The following is a 24,857-nucleotide window of genomic DNA, read 5'->3' on the forward strand; positions in this document are numbered from 1 at the left end:
TTATGAAGTATGTACCTATTATATAGGTATTGAATTTAAGTTGATTCTCTAGAGAGGGAAAGAGAGAGGGAGAGAAAGAAAGAAAGAGAGAGAGAGAGAGAGAGAGAGAGAGACCGAGAGAGAGAGAGACCTCTTTCTCTGTCTCTGATTTAGTTAGAGAAGAAGAAAGGAATAGAGAGAGAGAGAGAAGTAAGAGAGGTCTAAATTATGATGTCACTCAGTGTTCAATTTTTAACAGAGTCTGAGGTAGAGGTTTTAATAATATGTATAACAATATCGATATTATATTACCTTTTTTTTAATCATCACAGGAAAACGAATCAATTAATATTTTAACCTACAGTTTTACAGAAATAAAATTATCGGTTTTTCCCACGCTTTATCGAGTTTATTATAAGCCTTAGCAACTAAAATAGGTTATTATCTGACGTTATTACTATAATTGGGAGGTATAAGTATCAAAATCCAATTAAAGTATTTAAGCAATTAAATTCTCGTACGTTCTTCTTTATCGATTTACCCGGAACGTACGCATTCCGTATGACGTCATTAGTACGCATCGCATGTAGGCATTGCTGATGATGCGGTCCGTACGATGCGGATCAGTGGACGCAGTTGTATGAGTTTCTATGCAAGACAAGTGTGTTTAAGTGTGGGAGAGCCATGCTTCGGCACGAATGGGCCGGCTTGACCGGAGTGATACCACGGCATCACAGAAAACCTACGTGAAACAACGCTTGCGTTGTGTTTCGTTGTGTGAGTGAGGTTACCGGAGGCCCAAATCCCCCTTCCCAATCTTCCCCATCCCCGATTCCCGAACAACAACCCTTAAATTCCTAACCCCCAAAAAGCCGGCAACGCACTTGTAACGCCTCTGGTGTTTCAAGTGTCCATGGGCGGCGGCGATTGCTTACAATCAGGTGATACGTCTGCTCGTTTCATCAAAAAACAAACTAAAATCAGTTGCGTGCGATGCGTACGATGCGGGCCTGTGGACACGTACGATGCAGGCCTGTGGACGCGTACCTTAAAAGAACGTTACCTCATTGTCCTATAGTAAAATTGTAAATATTATATCTTACCGTGCTTGCTATTATTCCTCAGATGTATGGGAGCGCTGTATATTCTATTCTGAGCGTTGATTGCGTTTTCCTTCACATTTGCCAAATTAGTGTGTGATGTATTCGCTGTTAGATTGCCACTCTCTGATTTGTTGTCCACGGTAATAGAGTCTCGGTATTCCGTTAAGTTTCCAGTTCTGAAATTAAAAAAGAATATTCATTATTTTTTTTTTAGAAAAAGAATGCCGCGTTGGTCTAGTGGTCGCAAGTGCGACTGCCTGTCAAGTCAGGGTCAGGCAAAGTGTTACTGAGCTTTTTTCGGCTTTTCAAAAATTTATCAATAGTAGCACAGAGTCTGGAAATGTGCCCGGTATATGGCAATAGGATCACCACCTATTACATGGGACTTACAACATATATTGTAAAAAGTAGGGTGTACATTGTACAGTGGCATTACTTGCCGTAATGTGCACCTATGCCTACCCTGGGGATTAAAGTCGTGACGATATAATATGTATATGTATAAATTATATAACAAATAAACAGGTAACTAAATAAAACCGTTTCAAAATATCCTTAACATGCGCAGGTCATGGCACCTTCATACATAGGTTAGAATTAGATACAATAGGTAAATAATATAAATACACCTCTATTTATGTAAACATTATTATATTATGTATGACTACCAAACACCCATATAAGGTGGTGTGGTTGAACTGGTGATAAAAACCACATAAATTATGACTAAATTTTGTACAAGATTGGGTGTATGGGTGTATTATTAGTATGTCATTCAAAAATTATTATCCTTATGAAATTATTGCACTCTACGGCGGTTTTTGTTTTGTACCTAGGTTTTACGCTTTTCCTTCCAGACTGCATGTCTGGAAAAGTTTATGTATTTAATTCTGGTTTGGTTTGGTTCAGCTGTTTACGAGACAATGAGTCATATACTGTCACTCGTCCATATAAGTTCTTTTAGTATATATTTTGTGAGACATACTAAATAAACTATTTATCAGCTTACTCACGTAACTGTTTGACGAGGAACTGGACAAGTTTTAAGTCATGCTTAAGGCTTTAATAGCTATAATTAAAAAAATATATATGTTACAAATTTTTTATCTAAATGAAAATAATTTTAAATTATTTATTTGCATGCATAAAAAAACTGATGACTGGTGATAGGTGTGAAGCGAAAGAGGAATGTAGGATTCGAAGCAATTGGCGTTTCATAGTCTTTGCCTACCCCCATAGGAGAGATGCATGAAGTTATAAATAAACTAAAACTGATATTTCATAGAACTGTTTTAGCACCCTACAACAGTTCTCCACAAATTGACTTTGTAATACCAGGGGGCCTACTCTAATTCACAAAACGAAGTTTCGGACGAAACTTCGCCGTTCGCATACAATTCTATTTATTGCGAACTTTTGTGAACAAAAATGAACGAATGAAATGAAGATAAATAAATAGGTTTTGATATGAAATTAAAAATAAAACGTTATTTCAAGTAATTCTATTAGTAAATCCATAAAACTTACGGCCAAAAATTAAACGAAACTTCGGATTCGAGAACCGAGGCCGGCCGTGAATACAATAGTAAATAATTTTACCCACCTTTGTCTCTTCACAAGTATGTAGATACAACTAAGAAGGCAGATTGTGAGGAGAATGGAACTGCAGATGATGACCAGCATGTTCAGGTCGAAGAGCTCTGATGGAGGACCGACTTCACCTGAAGAAGAACAAAATAGAAGAATAAAATGGGCGCTAAGGAAGATAACTTATAAAGATTGGCCAAAGATACATGAAGAAGTAATATCAAGACACAAATGGACTAGATTAATATTTGTTAAAAAATCGGACCACCACAGATAGGGCGCAGTAGAGCTGATGCCCGACCCGGAGCTGCGGACTACCTAGCGGATTACCGGAGCTCCGACTTGAAGAGCAGGAGTTGGAACGAGTGGTTTCTAGTCACTAAGTCACTGATTTTCCATTCTCAAAAGAAAGCCCCAGCAGTGTGTAGAGTCCAATATCCGGATCCGGAAAGGTTCCGATCTAAAGCTGAGCAAAAAAAAATTGTCGTGTTGTTCGACAAATTATTACCTAAAGTATCTTTTTTCAATGATCCGATAACCGAATTCAAGATTTTACTATTAGTAGTTACCTTCTCAATAAACTTAACTTATTCTATCAAAGATTGGGTGATTTTCTCCCATAAAAATACGAAACGTACTTGAAAAAAATGTTAATATTTTCAAAGTCAAACTTACTTCCATCCTCGTTTTTAGTAGCATAACTATACGTGGTGGTGACGCTCCCAGCTTCATTGGTAGCGGTGACCCTGAGCTGGTACCATGTGCCAGGAGTCAGGTCTGATATCGCAAATGTAGGGATCTTCGTCTGGTACAGAGATTGGAGGCTCCATGATGAGAGGTCCGAATAGGGCTGTGGAGGTGAATAGAATAATCTTTGATTCAATACCATTTAGAGCAGAAAGTTAGCATTGATTCTTCAATTTACATAGTTGTGCGTATAGTGACATCTATAGTTGAATATTAAAGACAGTTGAATGAGTCAATCAATGGTTCACTTAATAAAATACAGTAATTTTTAGAAAATAAAATGAGTCAATTACTTTGTCATACGGCTGAAGATCGAGTTCACAGATGCTCGATTTGAGCTGAGAGGCCTGTGAGCAGCAGTAGACGACAATCAGATGATAATAATGATATCTCAAATTGCAAGTATCAAAATTATTCTACTTCTATTTTTACAACCCGTAGAGAGCTAAGTGTGGGAGAGTCATGCTCGAACGGCTTCACAGAAAACCGACGACTGTTGTGTGCGCAATTACCCTCCTTCGCAATTTTCCTAATCCTCGATTTTCCAACGTCCTTAAATTCCTAACCTCCAAAAGGCCAGCACCAGTAACGCCTCTAGTGTACCGGGTGTCCGTGGGCAGCGGCGGTGATTGCTTACCATCAGATGATCCGTCTGGTCGTTTACCCGCTTATACCATAAAAAACATATACCAGGCATTTTCTGAGAAAACCCTTACCATATTATTATGAGCTCTAGTCCAGGTCCTGCCTCCCAGCTGCTTATACTCCACATCTAAGACCCTTAATGCACAACCTCCATGGTCCCAGCCAGCTAGTTGCACGTATATGTGCGAGGCGTTGCTCCATAGCCAGTCGTTTGTGGACGGTGGTATTGGTACTGGAAAAGTAATTTTACTGCACTGTGAAATACATCAACATCACACTAACATACAAAATAAATAGAAATCACGGTCTACACTGGTAAATATTTGCTCAAAAAAAAACGCTCTAACACTTTCGAGTTACAGAGGGACTCTTCCTGCAGCCTACTGTGTCACGAGTAATCTCTAATAGCTTTTGTGACGCGAAACTAGAAGGTAGAGATTTATCTCCAAATATTTATATGAGTTAACCGTGATTTGTAATTAATCACACCAACAGCCTATAAGAACCTACTACTGAGGGTACTTTTAATTTGGCCTTACTTTAATATATTCCCAATCTAGTCGCCTAGAGCGCCTTCTAGAGACAGTCCCATTCATATCCGCCTCGTATATTTCTTTCGTAAATCTGCTTTTATCTACCCTTTCGACATGTTTAAATCATCGCAACATTCCCTTATCAATCCTTGTTACTATATAATTAAAAAAATCAAAATAAACTGAGCACACTATTTAGGATCCCAAACTCACCTCCGCCCAAAGTACTGACATCCAAATAAGCAGGCTGTGAGGTCCCAACCTTGTTCGTGGCAGTTATCCTCAAGGAATACTTAGTGCCGCACTTGAGGCCAGTGAGAGCATGTTTCTGCACTCCCGACAGGTTGGGCAACTTGTTCGCTGGCCATGCTTCTCTCCAGGGGCTGTTTGCTTCCTTCCATGTTAGGCTGTAGCCTGTAAGATTAAAGGTAATTTAAATTGGATTTAATTATTAAAGTATACTGATAGTGTACCTCGTAGCCGTGATAATAGTATCAATAGTACCTTAGACTGTGGTAAATGGTACTTTTATAAATTAGACCACTAGTTTGACCACGATTTATGCCTCTACAAGCTTCTGACAGTGACTTCACGTGCGTTTCCGAGGGATAAAAAGTATCTACTATACTATAACCTAAGTCAGCTCATACCCTGTCTGTATACCATATTAGTATATTATAAGTTTCTGCCTACTCCGAATAAATCGATGCAAAAAAGACATAACACACGTAATGAGCATCACTCCAACCCAGAAATTATCTTGTTATTTAAATTTGAACTTTAAAACGTATGTCGTATTATATATTTCATAACGGCAATACAAAAAGTTGACAGTAGGTGGCCAGCGCGCAGGCCATTTGCTTACAGCGTTCCGACAGTGAGCCGCGCGGTGGTATCGTCGCACCAAACGTTTGCAGCTCGCGGTCAGCGCGCCGTAAGCACACTAACAGCTAGCGGTAACCACAATTTGAAACCATGCTTGTAATGTGTGTTTTGACTCAAAACTTGAAAATCCAAAATCTAGCTCACGACTGGACAGTTAATGTATTTTGATCAACGAAGCATGTAAACTGGATTATAATACTTACTTATCTTCTGACTGGAACTCCTATTACTGACAGAATAGTACGGCTGCTCCCATTCCACCAGTATAGAGTCCTTGTAGGGCGTCGCTCGGAGTATGGGCGCCTCTGGTAACGGTAGTACAATCACCGTGTATTCTACTGAGTCAGAGCCGTAGAGGTTCTTTGCAAGGCAGGTGTAGTTTCCACTCAGGGATTGGTCTATGTCTGGAAGATAAAAAAAAATATATATATATTCATTGGAAAGGTGAGGTTACCACGGTAAAGCTAAATTTCTTTATTTATGGGATTTCATTAAAAGATTCAAAGGAGTAGGCCGAGGTGCAAATCACTGCACTTATTATACCACTGTACAATGTAAGACCCACTTTTCACAATTTGAGTTATAATTCTCTTATAATAGGGGTGACCCTATGTGCTACTACTGCGATATTTTTCGGAAAACCGAAAAAGCCCAGCAATGTTTGACTGATCCGAGAATTGAACCCGAGATTTGCCCGGTACTTGCTACCACCAACGAGGCAGTAGTTTCATAATAGCATCATAATTATTGAAGCGAGTAAAAGAAAGCTGGGTAGCTTTCTAATATCTTTATAATCGAGAAAAGAAAGTTGGGTAGCTTTCTAATATTATTTAGACACTACTGACAAATGGGGAAGGAAAATATCGTGAGGAAACCTGGACTCATTATTTCTAATTATAAGTTTGGAATCGCCCACCTGCATTGAGCATGCGTGGTGATTAATGCTCAAACCTTATCCATGTGAGAAGAGGCCCTTGGTTGGCAATGACCATTTATAGGCTGTTGATGAATAACAACTACAAAAATATTGAAACAAGGAAAGGAAAGTTAAATAACTAGAGGTCAATTAGTACTATGTGGATGGTATTACGTCAAATCGTATCAGTCGTAAATTTTCCCCCAATCATATATGTATTTAAAATTCCCAAACAGAGAGAGCAAATACCAAATACATATTAATGGTCCTAATTAAAATTTGTATTCAATTAAAACGCGGAAGTTAAAGGACTGGAGTGATAGTGGTATCACGTCGTGAATAATTTCAGTGTGGGAGAGCCATGCTTTGGCACGAATGGGCTGGCTCGACCGGTGTGATACCCCGGCTTCTCAGAAACCCGACGGTTGCGTTGTTTCGTCATGTGAGTGAGGTTACCAGAGGCCCAATTAATTCCACCTCGAATCGTCCAATTCCCGAATGTCCAACAATCCTCAAACTCCTGTAACTTCCAAAGGCCGGCAACGCACTTGTAACGCCTATGGTGATTTCGAATGTCCATGAGCAGCGGCGATTGCTTATCAGCCACCCTTCCCAATCCCCGAATCTCCAACAATCCTCAAATAACCCCCAAAGGCCCCCAAACTTGTAATGCGTCTGGTGTTTAGGATGTCCATGGGAGGCAACGATTGCTTACCAACAAGTGATTTGTCTGCTCGTTTACCTATCCTAAAAAAAAGAAAAAATCTTACAATTAATGAGCAGGCTATCATCATGGTTCCTGGTGAACCTGGGATGGTGCGTGATGATGTTGTGTTTGTGGTACCACACGGTGCGCGGCGGCGGCGCGCCGTATAACAAGAAGAAGAACACTTACTATTAATGAGCAGGCTATCATCATGGTTCCTGGTGAACCTGGGATGGTGCGTGATGATGTTGTGTTTGTGGTACCACACGGTGCGCGGCGGCGGCGCGCCGTATAACAAGAAGAAGAACACTTACTATTAATGAGCAGGCTATCATCATGGTTCCTGGTGAACCTGGGATGGTGCGTGATGATGTTGTGTTTGTGGTACCACACGGTGCGCGGCGGCGGCGCGCCGTATAACAAGAAGAAGAACACTTACTATTAATGAGCAGGCTATCATCATGGTTCCTGGTGAACCTGGGATGGTGCGTGATGATGTTGTGTTTGTGGTACCACACGGTGCGCGGCGGCGGCGCGCCGTATAACAAGAAGAAGAACACTTACTATTAATGAGCAGGCTATCATCATGGTTCCTGGTGAACCTGGGATGGTGCGTGATGATGTTGTGTTTGTGGTACCACACGGTGCGCGGCGGCGGCGCGCCGTATAACAAGAAGAAGAACACTTACTATTAATGAGCAGGCTATCATCATGGTTCCTGGTGAACCTGGGATGGTGCGTGATGATGTTGTGTTTGTGGTACCACACGGTGCGCGGCGGCGGCGCGCCGTATAACAAGAAGAAGAACACTTACTATTAATGAGCAGGCTATCATCATGGTTCCTGGTGAACCTGGGATGGTGCGTGATGATGTTGTGTTTGTGGTACCACACGGTGCGCGGCGGCGGCGCGCCGTATAACAAGAAGAAGAACACTTACTATTAATGAGCAGGCTATCATCATGGTTCCTGGTGAACCTGGGATGGTGCGTGATGATGTTGTGTTTGTGGTACCACACGGTGCGCGGCGGCGGCGCGCCGTATAACAAGAAGAAGAACACTTACTATTAATGAGCAGGCTATCATCATGGTTCCTGGTGAACCTGGGATGGTGCGTGATGATGTTGTGTTTGTGGTACCACACGGTGCGCGGCGGCGGCGCGCCGTATAACAAGAAGAAGAACACTTACTATTAATGAGCAGGCTATCATCATGGTTCCTGGTGAACCTGGGATGGTGCGTGATGATGTTGTGTTTGTGGTACCACACGGTGCGCGGCGGCGGCGCGCCGTATAACAAGAAGAAGAACACTTACTATTAATGAGCAGGCTATCATCATGGTTCCTGGTGAACCTGGGATGGTGCGTGATGATGTTGTGTTTGTGGTACCACACGGTGCGCGGCGGCGGCGCGCCGTATAACAAGAAGAAGAACACTTACTATTAATGAGCAGGCTATCATCATGGTTCCTGGTGAACCTGGGATGGTGCGTGATGATGTTGTGTTTGTGGTACCACACGGTGCGCGGCGGCGGCGCGCCGTATAACAAGAAGAAGAACACTTACTATTAATGAGCAGGCTATCATCATGGTTCCTGGTGAACCTGGGATGGTGCGTGATGATGTTGTGTTTGTGGTACCACACGGTGCGCGGCGGCGGCGCGCCGTATAACAAGAAGAAGAACACTTACTATTAATGAGCAGGCTATCATCATGGTTCCTGGTGAACCTGGGATGGTGCGTGATGATGTTGTGTTTGTGGTACCACACGGTGCGCGGCGGCGGCGCGCCGTATAACAAGAAGAAGAACACTTACTATTAATGAGCAGGCTATCATCATGGTTCCTGGTGAACCTGGGATGGTGCGTGATGATGTTGTGTTTGTGGTACCACACGGTGCGCGGCGGCGGCGCGCCGTATAACAAGAAGAAGAACACTTACTATTAATGAGCAGGCTATCATCATGGTTCCTGGTGAACCTGGGATGGTGCGTGATGATGTTGTGTTTGTGGTACCACACGGTGCGCGGCGGCGGCGCGCCGTATAACAAGAAGAAGAACACTTACTATTAATGAGCAGGCTATCATCATGGTTCCTGGTGAACCTGGGATGGTGCGTGATGATGTTGTGTTTGTGGTACCACACGGTGCGCGGCGGCGGCGCGCCGTATAACAAGAAGAAGAACACTTACTATTAATGAGCAGGCTATCATCATGGTTCCTGGTGAACCTGGGATGGTGCGTGATGATGTTGTGTTTGTGGTACCACACGGTGCGCGGCGGCGGCGCGCCGTATAACAAGAAGAAGAACACTTACTATTAATGAGCAGGCTATCATCATGGTTCCTGGTGAACCTGGGATGGTGCGTGATGATGTTGTGTTTGTGGTACCACACGGTGCGCGGCGGCGGCGCGCCGTATAACAAGAAGAAGAACACTTACTATTAATGAGCAGGCTATCATCATGGTTCCTGGTGAACCTGGGATGGTGCGTGATGATGTTGTGTTTGTGGTACCACACGGTGCGCGGCGGCGGCGCGCCCACACACTGGCACACCAGCAGCAGGGAACTGCCCACTCCTACTGATACCACTCCACCCAGAGAAGCTACTCCTGCCACCACTGGAACAGTTAAGAAATACATGGTTAAAAGACGATTTTAATGATGGTGAGGATAAGGGTTTTCCACCAGAGATGTGCTATGCTACGTTCATGGATGCGTTTAGCTTCCACCAATCATGTTCATTGGTACATATCGCTTAGGGTGATTTGGATGGCTTCCCTACTATGGACACAACGATTACTTGAGCTTTCTCGCATAGCTACATAAATAAGTATAAGTGGAAACGGACACATAATCACAGTTTAGCTATTGCAATATCTTCGTAGCATGGCTAAATAGAACATTTCTGGTGGAAACACACACTTATCATCTTGAGCGGCGACCGAAAGATGACCAATAAAAAAATGCTTGACCAAGAACTAATATATTTATCATAATTGACTCAGTGTTTAATGTTTGAAGTTTTTCCTTTTAGTTTGTGAAGATGTGTGGTGCCATCTATGAAATGATTGACGTATTTTTAATCACATGAAATTTAATGTAAGAAGGAATTAGGGTATTAAAGAACAGACTCTAAACATTAATGTTAATTGTATCTTACATTTTTATCGTGTTTCACTAGTAAATTTACTAGGAAAGTGGGAAACACAGATTATTTATTTGTTAAATGAATATACTCGATTACAGATGCAGATGCAAAGACCCCTTTACGTAGCGTATATTGATTATCAAAAAGCCTTCGACACCATATCTCACAATAACATCTGGCACACTTTAGAAACGCAAGAAGTACAGGAAAAATACATCCGGGTCATCAAGAGCATATACGAGAATAGCAAGAGTAGAGTGAAATTGGAAACAATTGGCCCATGGTTCCCGATCCAAAGAGGGGTAAGGCAAGGTGACCCGCTGTCACCTAGTTTATTTACAGCGACACATGTTTTTCGCACAACTCGACTGGGAGGGATACGGTGTAAGAGTCAACAATGAGTACCTAAACCACTTACGCTTCGCAGACGATATCGTTCTACTTTCAGAAACGACCAGAGAATTGCAAACCATGTTAGATTCTCTAAGCAAGGCGAGCAAGTCAGTAGGTCTCGAAATTAATCGGTCAAAAACAATGCTCATGACCAATAGCATTAAGAAAACACTATCGGTTGATAACGAGCCTTTAACGTATACGGATAAATACATCTATCTGGGTAAACAAATTACATTCGATAATAAGAGCAACGAGTTGGAAGTAGAACGCAGAGCACAGCTGACTTGGAATAAATACTGGGGCTTCAAAGAAATCTTTAAAAGCAACATGCCAGTCAACATTAAAACAAAAGTATTGAACACCTGCCTTATACCGTGTTTAACGTATGCTTGCCAAACGTGGATTTTTAATAACAAAACCAAAAATAAACTGATAACTTGTCAACGAGGCATAGAGCGAAGCATGTTAAAGATAAGAAAAATGCAAAAAATTCGTCATTCAAAAATAAGAGAGGCTACAAAAGCAAAAGACGCACTGACACAAGCTTTATCACTCAAGTGGAAATGGGCTGGCCACGTAGCCCGTATTCAAGATAAAAGATGGACTAAGAAAATAATAGAATGGAAAGGTCCTATGGGGAAACGTAAGAAGGGGAGACCCTTAAGGCGATGGGAAGACGATATTTGTAAAACAGCTGGCTCAGATTGGATTAAAACAGCCCAGTCAAGAAAAAATTGGTCATCCTTGGAGGAGGCCTTTACCTGTAAGAGGGGTTCTTGCAAGTAAACGATTTACTATTACCTATAAAATGTTGTGTAATAAATAAAAACTTAGTAGAAAGTGACCAGTTAGCTGCGTAGTTATAATTTTGTTATGTAAGGTTAATATGCTGAAATATAATTTTTTATTTTTTATTTTTTTAGATTTTATTTTTTTTATTTTTTTTTTATTTTATTATACTCGAACTTGCGTCAAAACAGTCAATTTAAATAATTTCTTTAAACCTGGTTAGGTAGTAATGTTTTTCGTTTGTAGGAACTTTAAAAATTCCTGTGTTAGGGAGACATCATGGCAAATAGTCACAATACGGAAGTGTATTTATTTTTGACACAATATCGCTACTTAGTAGGGACTAGGAAAACTTTGAAGTTTACTCCTAAACAAAATTATTACGTAAGTTATAAATAATTATAATTTCTTTAACATTAGTAAATTTACCTCTATTTGTAGGAGTATGAGACACTCGTCTAGTGGCGCTGCCTTCCCCAGCAGCCGTACTGGCAGTGACCCAAGCTTCATACGTTCTCCCGGAGACGAGGTCCTTCACCTCAGCCGTCGAGCGACCTTCCGAGTCTATGCGGAACGTCTGTGGTGGACCATTGCTGCGGTTAAAGGGTCATGCTGTAGATTTGCAATTTTAGAAGGTATTGTTTAGTTGATAAGTGTGGAATTCCTGTGAAACTTCCAGTCATTATGGTGTGCACATGTGTGAAAAATTTTATGCTCTATTGGTATATTAATTTATTGAATCTTTAGTGTTTTTAGTAGTACTTTTTTTGAGGGGGGAAATCATCCAATGACTTCTTCCACCTTGGGCAAGGTGAGAGGGAGTGTCAGACTCTTACTGATTAAAAACCACACCGACTCGAACGGAGTGGTTTGGTCCTGCTTTTTGAGCCGGAGCCCCGGTAACCCGCTAGGATTTTAGTAGTTCTACGACGGTGAATACTTTCGGTATATATTTTTGATCATATGCTGCTATTTAGCTACCATACCATATGTGCTCTATGCATTAACTTTTGGCAGTTAGAGAGCATAGCAGTTTTGGTATCTCTATCAATTCATTTAAGATATCGATGTTCACCGTCTTTCAATTTCAATATTTTAGGTTTATATATGTTATTGTATCAACTTATTCAATCGTATTCAAATATAAATCTTAAGCTCTACAATATACAGTTGAAACTGACCTGGACGTAGGCTTCACGTAGACCGTGTAGTGCAGAAGTTCTCCATTTGGATGGAGAGGTCGCTTCCAACTGACGAGTAGGGACGATGAGGATAGTACCAGGACTTTGATGTCCGCTGGTGGCCCTGGCACTGTGACAAATGAAATAGGTTATTATATATTATACCATGTGTAGAGTGTGTTACAACCATAAGCATTTGGTTAAATAGAAATAGGAGATGTCATACCTGGATATACTCTTTCCATAAGCAAATAGAAAGGGGAGATGTCATAACTGGATTTCCCTTTAACGTAATGTGTGACACTGCGTACTGTCTTGTTGGTCGAGTGGTCGCACGTGCGACTGCCGAATTAGAGGTTTCGGGTTCGATTCCCGGGTCGGGCAAAGTATTAGGAACTGTGTCCAGTATATGGCAATAAGCTATTACACGGGACTTATAATACAGATGGTGAAAAGTGGGAATACATTGTATAGCGGATTTACGTGCCCTAATGTACACCTTTGGCAATAACCTTCGGGGATAAAAGGCGTGACGTTGCGTTGCGTATAATGCGTGATACTTTACGGGGAGCGCGAGACGTTACAAACCATGCCCCTCTCTATTTTTCATCTAGCGGTTCCATACTACAAAAATGTTGCCAATTGTCCACATTTTAATGTGCTACTTTCTGAATGTGTGTTGTGCTTATAACTTATCTATACCTTTTTACTTAATACATCATTGAGCATGGCCGATTTTTTTTGTATTATAGTGCTTGACTTACTGACTTAAGGTCCTATGACCCCTAGATGGGGCAGAGGGCGTCGACAGAGGTCCTCCATTTCGATCGGTCTTGAGCTTCCCGCTTCACTTCGCTCCACGTCATGCCGATGCCCGCCGCTTCCGCCACTACAGTACGTCGCCAGGTTTGCCGAGGACGGCCACGCTTCCTTTTCCCCTGGGGATTCCACTCTAATGCTTGTTTAGGAATGTGGTCGGGGCCTCTTCGGAGAGTATGGCCAATCCATCCCCACTTGCGGCGTTTTATTTGGCGATCGATAGGACTTTCGTGGCATTTCTCCAACAGGTCAAGGTTGGAGATGGTCTCGGGCCAGTAAATACCGAGAATGCGATGCAAACATCGGTTAACGAAGACCTGGATTTGGCGGGAGATGTCCTTCGTTACCTTCCACGTCTCGCACCCGTATAGCAGCACCGATTTGACATTGGACCCGAAGATCTTGAGCTTGATCCTTCGGGTCAGTTTTCGGGACTGCCAGACCGGTCTCAACTGCGCGAAAGTTGCTCGAGCTTTGGCGATCCGTGAGGCGATGTCCTCCTCACTTCCTCCAGTTTCCGACACGACGCTCCCGAGGTATGTGAATTTGTGGACGCGCTCCACTGCCTCTGTGCCAATCAGCTACGGTGAATTATTCTTCACGCCAGATCTTATTTCTTTGGTCTTCCGGGTATTAATTTTAAGCCCTGTTTTTGCTGCCTCCTGTCGCAAATCGTCCAATTTAGCTTGCATGTCGGCATGGGTGTGACTCAGCAGGCAAAGATCGTCGGCATAGTCCAGGTCTTCTAATGTGTTGGACAGTCCCCATTCTATCCCGCGGCGCCGTTTATCTGTGATGCGAAGCATAATTCCGTCCAGGACGACCAGAAAAAGCAGAGGTGACAGAAGGCAGCCTTGGCGGACACCTGCGTGCACCGCTATGTCTTCCGAAATGAGACCGTTGTGAGTTACTCTACAGGAGTACTTTTTGTAGATACTCTCCAACAGGCGGACAATCTTCGGTGGCACTCCAATTTCTAGTAGACGAGAACAGATGCTTGGCCACTTCAACGTATCAAAGGCTTTTTCGAAGTCAACAAATGTGAGGTAAATCTCTCTCTGCCATTCTGATGCCTGTTCCAGTATGATACGAAGAGTGATGATCTGGTCCGTACACGAGCGGCTCGATCGAAAACCAGCCTGTTCCCTGCGGAGGAGAGGGTCCACGGCCGTTGCCAGTCTGTCCAGGATGATCTTGCAGAAAACCTTAGCAGGAATCGAGAGCAATGTGATGCCTCTCCAGTTGTCACACATACTAAGGTCTCCTTTCTTAGGTACAGTGATAACAAGGCCTTTGTTCCAGTCATCCGGTAGCTCCTCCGAAGTCCAAATTTTCTCGATTAGAGGCGTCAGAACATCGACAGCGGAAGATAAGTCTGCTTGTAGCATCTCCGCAGTGATGAGGTCGAGTCCTGGTGCTTTGCCTGCCTTCAGAGAATGGATTGCTTTAGCTACTTCCAAGGCTGAAGGTGGGTCCACATTAATATCAAGCAGCTGTGGTGGTGGGGAATTAAACTGAAGTTCGCCAGGTGTCGATGTCGTAGGTAACCGGAAGACCTCTACAAAGTGTTGATGCCAGCGTGCCAGCTGCCCCTCTGGTGTCACAATGAGTTGCCCATCTTTAGCTTTCAGCGGCTTTCTTCTCCTGGACTTACTGCCACCCGCCAAGGATTTTGTAGCTTTATATAGCTCCTTTAAGTTGCCTGTGTTTGCAGCGTGTTGAGCACGATCTGCAATACCGTCAGCCCACTGCCTTCTATCCTTGCGGGTACTGCGATAGATTTCTTTGCGCTTTTGACGGTATTGCACGTTAAGTTCGGCTCGAACAGCGTCATCATGGGCTTCGAGGCGTCTCAGGTGAAGTCTCCGTCTGTCTTCTATCAGGTCCCATGTACGTTGCGACATCCAATCCTCCTTTGAGTGAGTGCTCTTAGCCCTAAAACGATGGAGCTGGTCTCTGTATAGGCCACTTTGATCCGATTCCACTCCTCGTCCAATGAGTCAGTAGCCGTGTCGAGTGTGGCAAAACGATTGCGCAATTCAAGTTGGAATGATTTGCGCGTTTCTGGATCGTTTAATTTGCCCACCTCAAACCTCTTAGCCAGGTCCTTGCGAGGGCCACCGCGACCTTAAGCCGGCAACAACCAGGTGGTGATCGCTGTCAATATCGGCTCCCCTACTGGATCTTGAGAAGCGCCATTTGCTGATGGCTAGGTGGTCGATTTGGTTCTTCGCCATCGGGTGAATTCCACGTGTATTTGTGGTTTGAATAAATAAGTCCCTCCGATGGTTATGGTTCTGGCAAAACTCAACAAATCGCTCACCATTCTCATTACACACCCCAAGTCCGTGTGTATATGCCTCGTGCGGTTAGTGTTGTCGCTGCCAACCTTAGCGTTTAGGTCCCCCATGACGACGATAATGTCCTGCTTCTTTATTTTCTTGATGGTAGCATTCAGAGCATTGTAGAAGTCATCTTTGGTATCCTCTGTTGCTGCATTAGTTGGGGCATAGCACTGGATAATTGAAATTTTGCGGACGTTTGAGTTAAATCGAGCGTATATGATCCGGTCCGAGATCGGTTTCCAATCCAAAAGGCTTTTCCTAGCTGCATTTGAAAGTAGGAACCCTACTCCATGTTCACGCACCTCTTCCTCACTCTCTTTACCTGAATACAGCAAGGTCAAACCCCCGGATGTTCTCAGGTCCCCGAAACCATTTCTTCTAACTTCACTCAGTCCGAGTATCTGCAGATTGTAACTAAGCATCACTGCTTCTGCCTGGGCTAGTCTGCTGTCATCGACAAGCGTTCGTACATTCCAAAAAGCAATTCGTGTCCGTTTTTTCATGCCAAAAGTCGTTGGTAAGTGATCGGTCCGGTTTATCTCTGTGTCAGTTTCTTTAATCGATGATTGTCGTATTGTATTATAGTGCACAATCACATTATTTAATGGTAAAAAACATGCATAATTTTACAGCTTAAGTCAATACTTAAGCTGTAAAATGTATGTATTGACATTATACAGTTAAAGTTATATAAAATACTTCACATCATGTTAGCCCATTACCTATTTGACAATTCAGGGATCCCTTGTTTGTAATAATAGTTTCCAGATCTTTATCAGGTTTTCTATGGGTTTTCTATGATTATAGGTGGATATTCTGCGCTGCACTTGCAACGCATATGGCCATCCCACTGTACAGATGATATGACATTTCGGTGTAGAGGTGGGAAACTACGCCTATTGTTACAATTTAACATTAATATGACGTAATACGAGTAGTATTCGTTTTCCCTAAAGGAAAAAGGAAGGTTTCGGATTGCGAGCTATTTAATACTAAGAAGATGTAGTCCAAATTACAATTTAATAGCCAGTTAACAATAGGGTACTTTCCAACTGGAAAAGTTCAATACTTAGGTATTTCGTAATGTCACAAATGATATTCTAAGAATTTCGTACCATTTTTTTTGTTCCTAGTGTGTGTATGTTTTTTGTATACCATACTAGAGATTTTATTGTATAAAAAGATTTTACTTAAAATCAATCATTTATATTTACTATTGTAATCTTCAAACACAACACTATCTCCCATGAAAGGCGTGGCAGATAATTTTACCTTATACCGGTTTTCCTACAGGGAAACCTCTTATGATTTATTTAAACCACATATATTTGTTATTATCTTGGCTGACGATATATGGAAAATGAGCGAAATAGGCCTATATGCCAAAAAGTACATCTCTTTGAGTTAATTTGGATACTCTTTACAAATGTACTCAAGGAACATAGAGCTGTTCACATAGAATTTGATTCATTTAATTATTTGTTTTGTTTGAAAATAAGCCGTTTCGCCACCAAGGATGTTCCCTATTTTTCTGCTTTCCTCTTGAAATTTTTCCAAAATTTTCTATGCTATAACCATCACGGAGCCTGAGACCTTTCCAACGAATGCAAAACCGTAGAAATCGGTTGGTGCGTTCTGGAGTTATAGCGTCAGGAAGGAAAACCAGACTTATTTTTATACAACGTGTAAGCGGAACGCTCCCAAACGCCGTGGCGGTAAAAAAACGTGTATTGTTTAAAAAAAAAAAGAATTCAAAGTAATAATAGTTGTAATCTAATGCTGAATTTTGATATTGCATGAATAATACGAACACAAAAACGATTAAAATTATAAAAACATAAACAAATTGTGATGTTTTTCGGGAGCGTTCCGCTTACACCTTGTATAATAGATTCTTTAAACTAATATAATAATTATTAACTCACCATCCTGTAGAGTAGCACAAACGATAGGATAGGAGTATGGACCAGCTCCGAAGTTTGAGAAGCCAGCGACCTTGACGGTGTAGTTGGTGTACTTCAGAAGGCCTTGTAGGTAGAGCTCAGTGTGCAAAGATGTTTGGTTCTGCCAAGCTGCTTCTGTAACATATTCATGACTTTATAGATATTTTAGAGAATAAATGAGAATTTCTCAATGAAACTAGCGATAAATATAGTGTTAGTACTAGGTAATTAAGGTGAGTATATTAAGTGTGGGAGAGCCATGCTTCGGCACGAATGGGAGTGATACCATGGCCTCAAAGACAACCGACGTGAAGCAACGATTGCGTTGTGTTTTGTTATGTGAGTAATGTTACAGGAAGCCCAATTAACCCCTTTCCAATCTTCCCAATCCACGATTCCCCAATAACTCTTAAAAATTCTAACCCCAAAAAGGCCGGTAACGCGATTCTCTGGTGTTTCGGGTGTCCTGATGTTTACCATCAGGTGATCCGTCTGCTCGTTTACCGGCTTACACCATAAAAAAAAACACTATCATCTACCTAATAATAGGAAAGCAAAGGATCACGATTACCTAATTGCACAATCGGGTTCTATTGATACACAGATACTTTCGAAACCTCATTAAATAAGTTGCAAGCCAATAAACACATATTTATTCATTATCCTAATAATAGTCTTCATCGAACTAGACGCCAATTAATTCATCTTTTCTTACCTTCAGTAGCAAACAGCACAGTGTACCCTACTAGGGAGCTGCCCTGTCCAGGTATACCGATGGGCTGCCAACCAATCCTCAATGATGTAGAGGAGACAGCCGTACACTCCACTGAAGATGGGGCTTGTTCTGGTGCTGAGGACAGATAATATTACTGCAATATTTTCAAATGCAAGGTTTCACACGCGTTGAATTTAGAAAACGTCTTTTGAGGGTTTACTGACCCTACAGAAATGACAGGATAAACATGGCCTATTATATTCCGACGAAAATTTCTCGGTAGTAGCATGGAGTCTGAAAACATTTCCAGACCATTGCTATATATTGAGCATATGCCCAGTATATGGTAATAGGCTCACCTTTTATTACATGGGACTTATAACACAGATGGTGAAAAGTGAGTGTACATTGGATAGCGGCCTTACGTGTCGCAATGTGCAGGTGCACCTCTGCCTACCTCTTCAGGGTATGAAGTGAAAGCTGCAATGAAAATAACATATACCTCTTCATAATATTCAAAAGTGTAAAATTCGAAAATTACCTCCTTCTCTCGTATCTTGGAAGACTGGCAGAGAGAACGGTCCCGAACCAGCATTTGTAAAGGCTGCCACCGATACTGAGTATCTGAAAATGATAATCATGTAGTGTAGAGTAATCAAATATGATTATTTTAGTCACTTACATAAGTGTGGGAGAGCTATGTTTCGGCACGAATGGGCCGGCTTGACGTGAAACAACACTTGCGTTGTGTGGGTGAGGTTACAGGAGTCCCAATTACCCCCTTTCTCAATCTTATCAAACCCCAACCAACAACCCTTCAATTCCTAACCCCCAAAAGCCTGTCAACGCACTTGTAATGCCTCTGGTGTTTTGGTCCATAGCCGGCGGCGATTGCTTACCATCAGGTGATCTGTCTGCTCGTTTATAGGCTTATACCATAAAAAATCCAGACACAGCTTTTTTCCATTTCAATTCAAGCCCCTAACTAACGAATTATTATACTTATGTGTTATTATTATATGTTTGTACGTACCTCGTGTTCTTCATAAGACCGCTGAGCAGAGTTTCTTGTTTACCAGACAGCTGTGATACTTTGATAGTCCGCGTATCAGTTTCATCTGCAACTAAAATTATTAATTTTCATAACGATTTCATGCTTTTTGGTTTAAGTCATGGATTTTTAAATTAATGTAGTTACATTAGTCTAAATTTTTTGTTTTTTTTTTTTTTGTTAAGTTGGATTTGTCTATCTGACAAAACTTATATCCCTATTATGTGTAGAGGCGTCAGAGCCCATTGGTGATTGATTGGTTGTGATTTATTTGTATTAGAAGATGTATTTCTAGTACAAAATTGGTATCACCACATTTTTCATTCCCCTGAACCCTTAGTTTGAGTTTGCTTTACGTTAAAAGTAATCGAAACGAGCTGATTGGCCAGCTCTAATGAACCAACCAATCAAAATGTCTCTCTATAAAAAAAAACTTGCATTTCTCTTAAACTCTTACCTGACCCGACATTCTGTGCAACAGCCTTCACGTGGTATCCCATGATGACTCCATTGTGCGTCTCCTTGAGCGGCGGGGACCATGACACGTAGAGCTCGCCAGGGTTCTCTGTCTGTTCCACTTGCACGTTGATTGGGGCTGATGATGGGGCTGGAAGGTGTTCAATATTGAATTAGAGTAGGTATCACTTACCACCAGGCGTGATAACGGCTAAACGTCGACCTACAATATGTATGTGGATATGAAAACCTTTGGTTTACTATAATAGGGTAGATGACTAATTTTCATTTTAATGTCCGTCGTGCAGATTATTTTAAAATAATAAATACGTATATTTTGTTTTCTTACGGAAACAAATACGGTACCGTACCGTACTTTCGAAGATATATTGATTTGAAATATCGCGTGACGTCACTTCTAAGTACGTTTTATACGTAGAAATGATGTATTTGCTAAAGCCGCTCCTAAACTTTGATTCGTTTTATCTAAGTATTGTTATCTCATACGACAAAATAAAAAAAATACGTATTCTTTCATTATATATCTAACGGACTGAATAGATTTTTAATTTTCATGCTCCGTCATAATCCCTATTGAAATACGAGTAAGTATGTTAAACTATTCTGTCTTGCTAGTTATTACTCTGTAAAAGATCGATTAGTAAACAATTATCATCTCTCTTATATAAGAGAATAAAGTCCACATTTATTTATTAAAATTATTCGTAAGTTTTTATTATCCTCTTTATCGCGTACCTTCTTCGTGCATAGTGAAGTGTACGGGAGCGGTGTACTGCGAGACGCCGACCTGGTTGCCCGTGGCAACGCGCACCGCGTACGGAGTGGCAGGCCGGAGATTCTGTAGCTCCACTGATTGGCGGAGCTCTTGGTCTTTTCTGGAATTTTATAGTTATGAGTAAACATTATACTTCTTAGATTAGACTGCCTCGTTGATCGAGTGGTCGCAAGTGCGATTGTCGGACAGGGGGTCTCAGGTTCGATTCTCGGGTCGGGCCAAGTATTATTGGGCTTTTTTGGGTTAATCAAAAAAAAACTCAATGGTACCACGGAGTCTGTGAATTGTACCCAGTATATGACAATAGGCTCACCCTATTACATGAGACTCATAACACAAGTGGTATATAATAATATCTGTGGTGATCTGATGGCTCTTTGACACGTCGACGTGCCTCACGCACGAGTCTCTTTTTGGTTGGGCGGCGAGCTACCCTTGCTCGCCGTCCGCAGACTCCGAGATCGTCGCGCGATTCTCGACGCCTGGAGTATTTTTCGCGACGGCTGGGGCGTGAGGAGTTTCACGTGATAATGGTAATTTACCTGCTAACATTAACAGTAGTAGCATGTTCCCACACAGCATCAGTATAGTGTACGTGTGAGTACTGCAGTGTGTAGTGTCGCGCATGCGCACGCAGTGTGTCCCGCCATGACACTGTGGCGGTGCGTGAGCGCACTGACTCCACGCGTAGATCTGATGGTGGCGTTGGAGGTTCTGGAAGACAAATTGTAGTTTTTTTTTACTAGTTTATTTATATTTGTTCTCCACGGACTTTTGGTCCGTGCCCTTGTCATACAATTAGTTTTTTTTTTACAATAAATTTTATCAATATGGTAACAAATTGTAGTTAAAAGTGTCGTTTGGTTAAATTTAATAGTACTGTAAGGAGTAAGGAGAGGACAAAGAAAGTTGGCGAATCTATTGTTATAAATGGGATACAATTTTAAGCGCTAGATTTATGGCTAGACGAAAAATTTGGTCTTGGTAGTAGGTAGTATGTCGTAGTAGCCTGGAGGTTTAAGACGTCCGTTTCTCATGCATGAGGATGCGGATTCGAAATTTACCGACGGCTAGTACCAATGTCACTTTTTCGAGTTATAATTGTACTTTGTATATTTAGACACCACTGACAAACGATGAAGGAAAACATAATTATAATTTCTAATTACAAGTTTGAAATTGCCAACCTACATTAAGTAAGTGTGCTGATTAACACATTGAACGCCGTAGTGGTCACCGGGACCGAAGTTTGCGGAGGATTTGCCATCAATCAATAGTTTTCCATTGGCAGTTAAAGACGTTATATTTAAAACCTTCTCTGTGCGAAAAGAGGCCTTTGGTCAACAGTAGCCATTTATAGGCTGTTGATGAGATGTGATATGAAAGTTTTGGAATACGTGAACAATAGTACTTTATTAACACATTGAACGCCGTGGTAGTCACCGGTGACCGACGTTAGCGGAGGATTTGCCTTCAACAGTTTTCTATTGGCAGTCAAAGACTTAAACAATAATACTTACCCAATATAGTCAAGTGTACACTAAAAGTGGCAGTTCCATAAGGATTGGTGGCTCTGCACTGATACTGCCCTGCGTCACCGGTCTCTGAATACTGAAGGTTGATGGTGTTGACCACGCCGAGAGATGTCTTCGTTTCTGATATTTTGGCTCTGCAAGCAGAAGCAGTAATGGAATTATTTTTTGTACGTAATTTTCTGGGAATTCTGGACATGAAATCTTAAATAGTTGATGAGAGCGGAGGGGTATACATATTATAAGCACCTTTTAAAATTGGTTTTGGATATTTTATGGTTAAAACAAATTGAATCTTTGAACCAATTTGCAACGCACTTGTAACGGCTCTGATGCTTGGAGTGTCCATGGGCGGTGCCGATTGCTTACAATCAGATGATCCGTCTGCTCGTTTACCGATTTATACCATAAAATAACTTTAAGAAATAACATTTAGACTCTTCACTAAGAGTTTAAATATAAAACACATTAGATGAAAATATAATAAATGATTACCTTTGATTAATATAATCCAGAGCATTTCCCTCATGCATCCACGTCACCCTGATAGGCTCGTCTCCAAGAGGTCTACATTCTAATGTGACTGGATGTCCAAGTCTGGACGTCACATTCGCTGATGATGATTCGAAGTGGACTGGTTCTGAAAAGTAAGTTATTTTAATAAGTAATCATTTGTAGCGGACATTAAGGGATTAAATAAAACCTTAGCTCTTAGTACAGATGGACCATTATTATGTGATGAGTTAAATGATCCATTTTCTTTGGATGCATAAGGATTTTTGCCGTCATAAAACTACGTGTATAATCGGTTTTTCTAAAAAAGTTGTCACTTTAAGTCACACCCCAAGGTTTCTAGGATATGGATTGGGGTCTCTTGAAATCATATTTTTTTGTCGAAAAGAGTCGATAACTAAAAATGTTATTTGTTAAAAGAACATCAGATTTCCACCACGTTGTTTTGCAAAATCTAAATGACTTACTATTAACACTCATCCACACAGTCTTGCTGAGCGGTTGTCCCACTCCATTCTCCACGTTGCAGGAGTACAACCCTTCATCAGTGAGAGACACCTCCTCAATGATGAGGGTCCCGTTTGGTAGACTGACGATACCACCACCAGCCAGCTCCAGGACTGGCTGCCATGTGCCTAGGAGAGCTGGAAAAGAGTTTGAAAGACATGATAAATATTCCGTTTCAAGTCCCAATTCTAGTGTTTGAAAGTTTGGTGATATTTCTTGATAATGAATGAGGTAAATGCTTTTTCAGTTTTGTGATTTTGTTTCTATATTTGAGATAGGATTGAACAATCTGCAACTCGTAACTGTTTGTCGAGGAACTCGACTAGTTTCAAAATATTCATGAGTATTCCACGATACACGACGCGGCGATTGTCGCTCTGCTACTTGTCTAAGCATGGCTTGAAACTAGTGGAGTTCCTCGTCAACTAGTTGCAGGAGTAAGCTGATAACGTAATAATTAATTTGGTATGTCTCACGAAAGTTACAATAAAATTATGTCATATTCTTCTTATAAGTTCATTGCTGACAATTGTATCATACTTACCATCCTTCTTCATCCAATGCACTTGTGGTTGAGGGTATCCACTAGCACTGCACGACACTGCTCCTCTTCTGCCGAGGAGAAGCGAGGAGTTGTTCGGCTCTTCCAACCATTTGGGTGCCATTACATGGGACTTACAACATAACGTTGAAAAGTGGGTGTAAACAGTTTGGCCATAATGTGCACCTCTGACTAAACGGGGATTAAATACGATATATATGTATGGATGTATGTTAAGATATTAATTACATATTGTTAGCTTTCTCTTTGTTTCACATTGCTATAAATTCATGAGCTTCTATGATAACGTAGCCGCTTCTCGCACTGCTACTTGTATGGGATGACTTGGAAACAATCGAGTACCTCGCGAAACAGTTACATCAGAAAGGCGATTAACAAGAATTTAGTTGTCTCACGAAAGTTATACTAAAATTATGTTACGAAAATGTTCATGATCATATTATGTAATTTAATTGATGTCATTTCATTCTTTTGTTCATTGCTGACAATTGTATCATACTTAAATCCAATGCACCTGTGGTTGAGGGTATCCACTAGCACTGCACGACACTGCCCCTCTTCTGAGAAAAGGTAGGAGTTGTTCGGTTCTTCCTCCATTTGGGTGCAACTGTAAATACATGAACACGTTGATTGAAACGTGGATAAGACAAAATAACAATTGGGATGTTGAAAGTTATTATTGTAATTTTGCTTAACATCGCATAAACAGCCTTTAAGTAGCCACTTCTGACCAAAGGTCGAGAGAAATCGCCGCCACCCTTGAACACCCTAAACACCTGAGACGTTACAAGTGCGCTGCCGGCCTTTTGGGGTTAGAAATTTAATGGTTATTGGGGAATCTGGGATTGGGAAGATTTAGAAGGGGGTAATTGGGCCTCCGGTAATCTAACTCACACAACGAAACACAACGCAAGCGTTGTTTTACGTCGGTTTTTTGTGAGGCCGTGGTGTCACTCCGGTCGAGACGACCCATTTGTGTCGAAGCATGATACTCCCAGACTT

At 41.6% G+C, this 24,857-nt stretch overlaps 1 protein-coding gene across 1 annotated transcript in view; it reads right to left on the reverse strand.

Moving 5' to 3' along the window:
- Positions 1-24,857, reverse strand: part of LOC118279124 (cell adhesion molecule Dscam2) — a 185,249-nt gene that overhangs the window by 8,213 nt on the left and 152,179 nt on the right. Inside the window, exons 13-32 of the mRNA XM_050698496.1 lie at positions 23,838-23,957; positions 23,254-23,430; positions 22,769-22,913; positions 22,262-22,410; positions 21,284-21,455; positions 20,702-20,841; positions 19,947-20,096; positions 19,472-19,562; positions 18,980-19,062; positions 18,439-18,573; positions 17,706-17,858; positions 12,617-12,746; positions 11,865-12,028; positions 9,541-9,720; positions 5,683-5,883; positions 4,808-5,008; positions 4,133-4,293; positions 3,345-3,519; positions 2,686-2,803; positions 1,083-1,258 (exon numbers count right to left, since the gene is read on the reverse strand). Coding sequence (XP_050554453.1) covers positions 1,083-1,258; positions 2,686-2,803; positions 3,345-3,519; positions 4,133-4,293; positions 4,808-5,008; positions 5,683-5,883; positions 9,541-9,720; positions 11,865-12,028; positions 12,617-12,746; positions 17,706-17,858; positions 18,439-18,573; positions 18,980-19,062; positions 19,472-19,562; positions 19,947-20,096; positions 20,702-20,841; positions 21,284-21,455; positions 22,262-22,410; positions 22,769-22,913; positions 23,254-23,430; positions 23,838-23,957 — 3,021 coding nt within the window. The remainder of the gene's footprint in view (positions 1-1,082; positions 1,259-2,685; positions 2,804-3,344; positions 3,520-4,132; positions 4,294-4,807; positions 5,009-5,682; positions 5,884-9,540; positions 9,721-11,864; positions 12,029-12,616; positions 12,747-17,705; positions 17,859-18,438; positions 18,574-18,979; positions 19,063-19,471; positions 19,563-19,946; positions 20,097-20,701; positions 20,842-21,283; positions 21,456-22,261; positions 22,411-22,768; positions 22,914-23,253; positions 23,431-23,837; positions 23,958-24,857) is intronic.

The sequence above is a fragment of the Spodoptera frugiperda genome, chromosome 14, assembly GCF_023101765.2.
Source record: "Spodoptera frugiperda isolate SF20-4 chromosome 14, AGI-APGP_CSIRO_Sfru_2.0, whole genome shotgun sequence".
NCBI lineage: Eukaryota > Metazoa > Arthropoda > Insecta > Lepidoptera > Noctuidae > Spodoptera > Spodoptera frugiperda.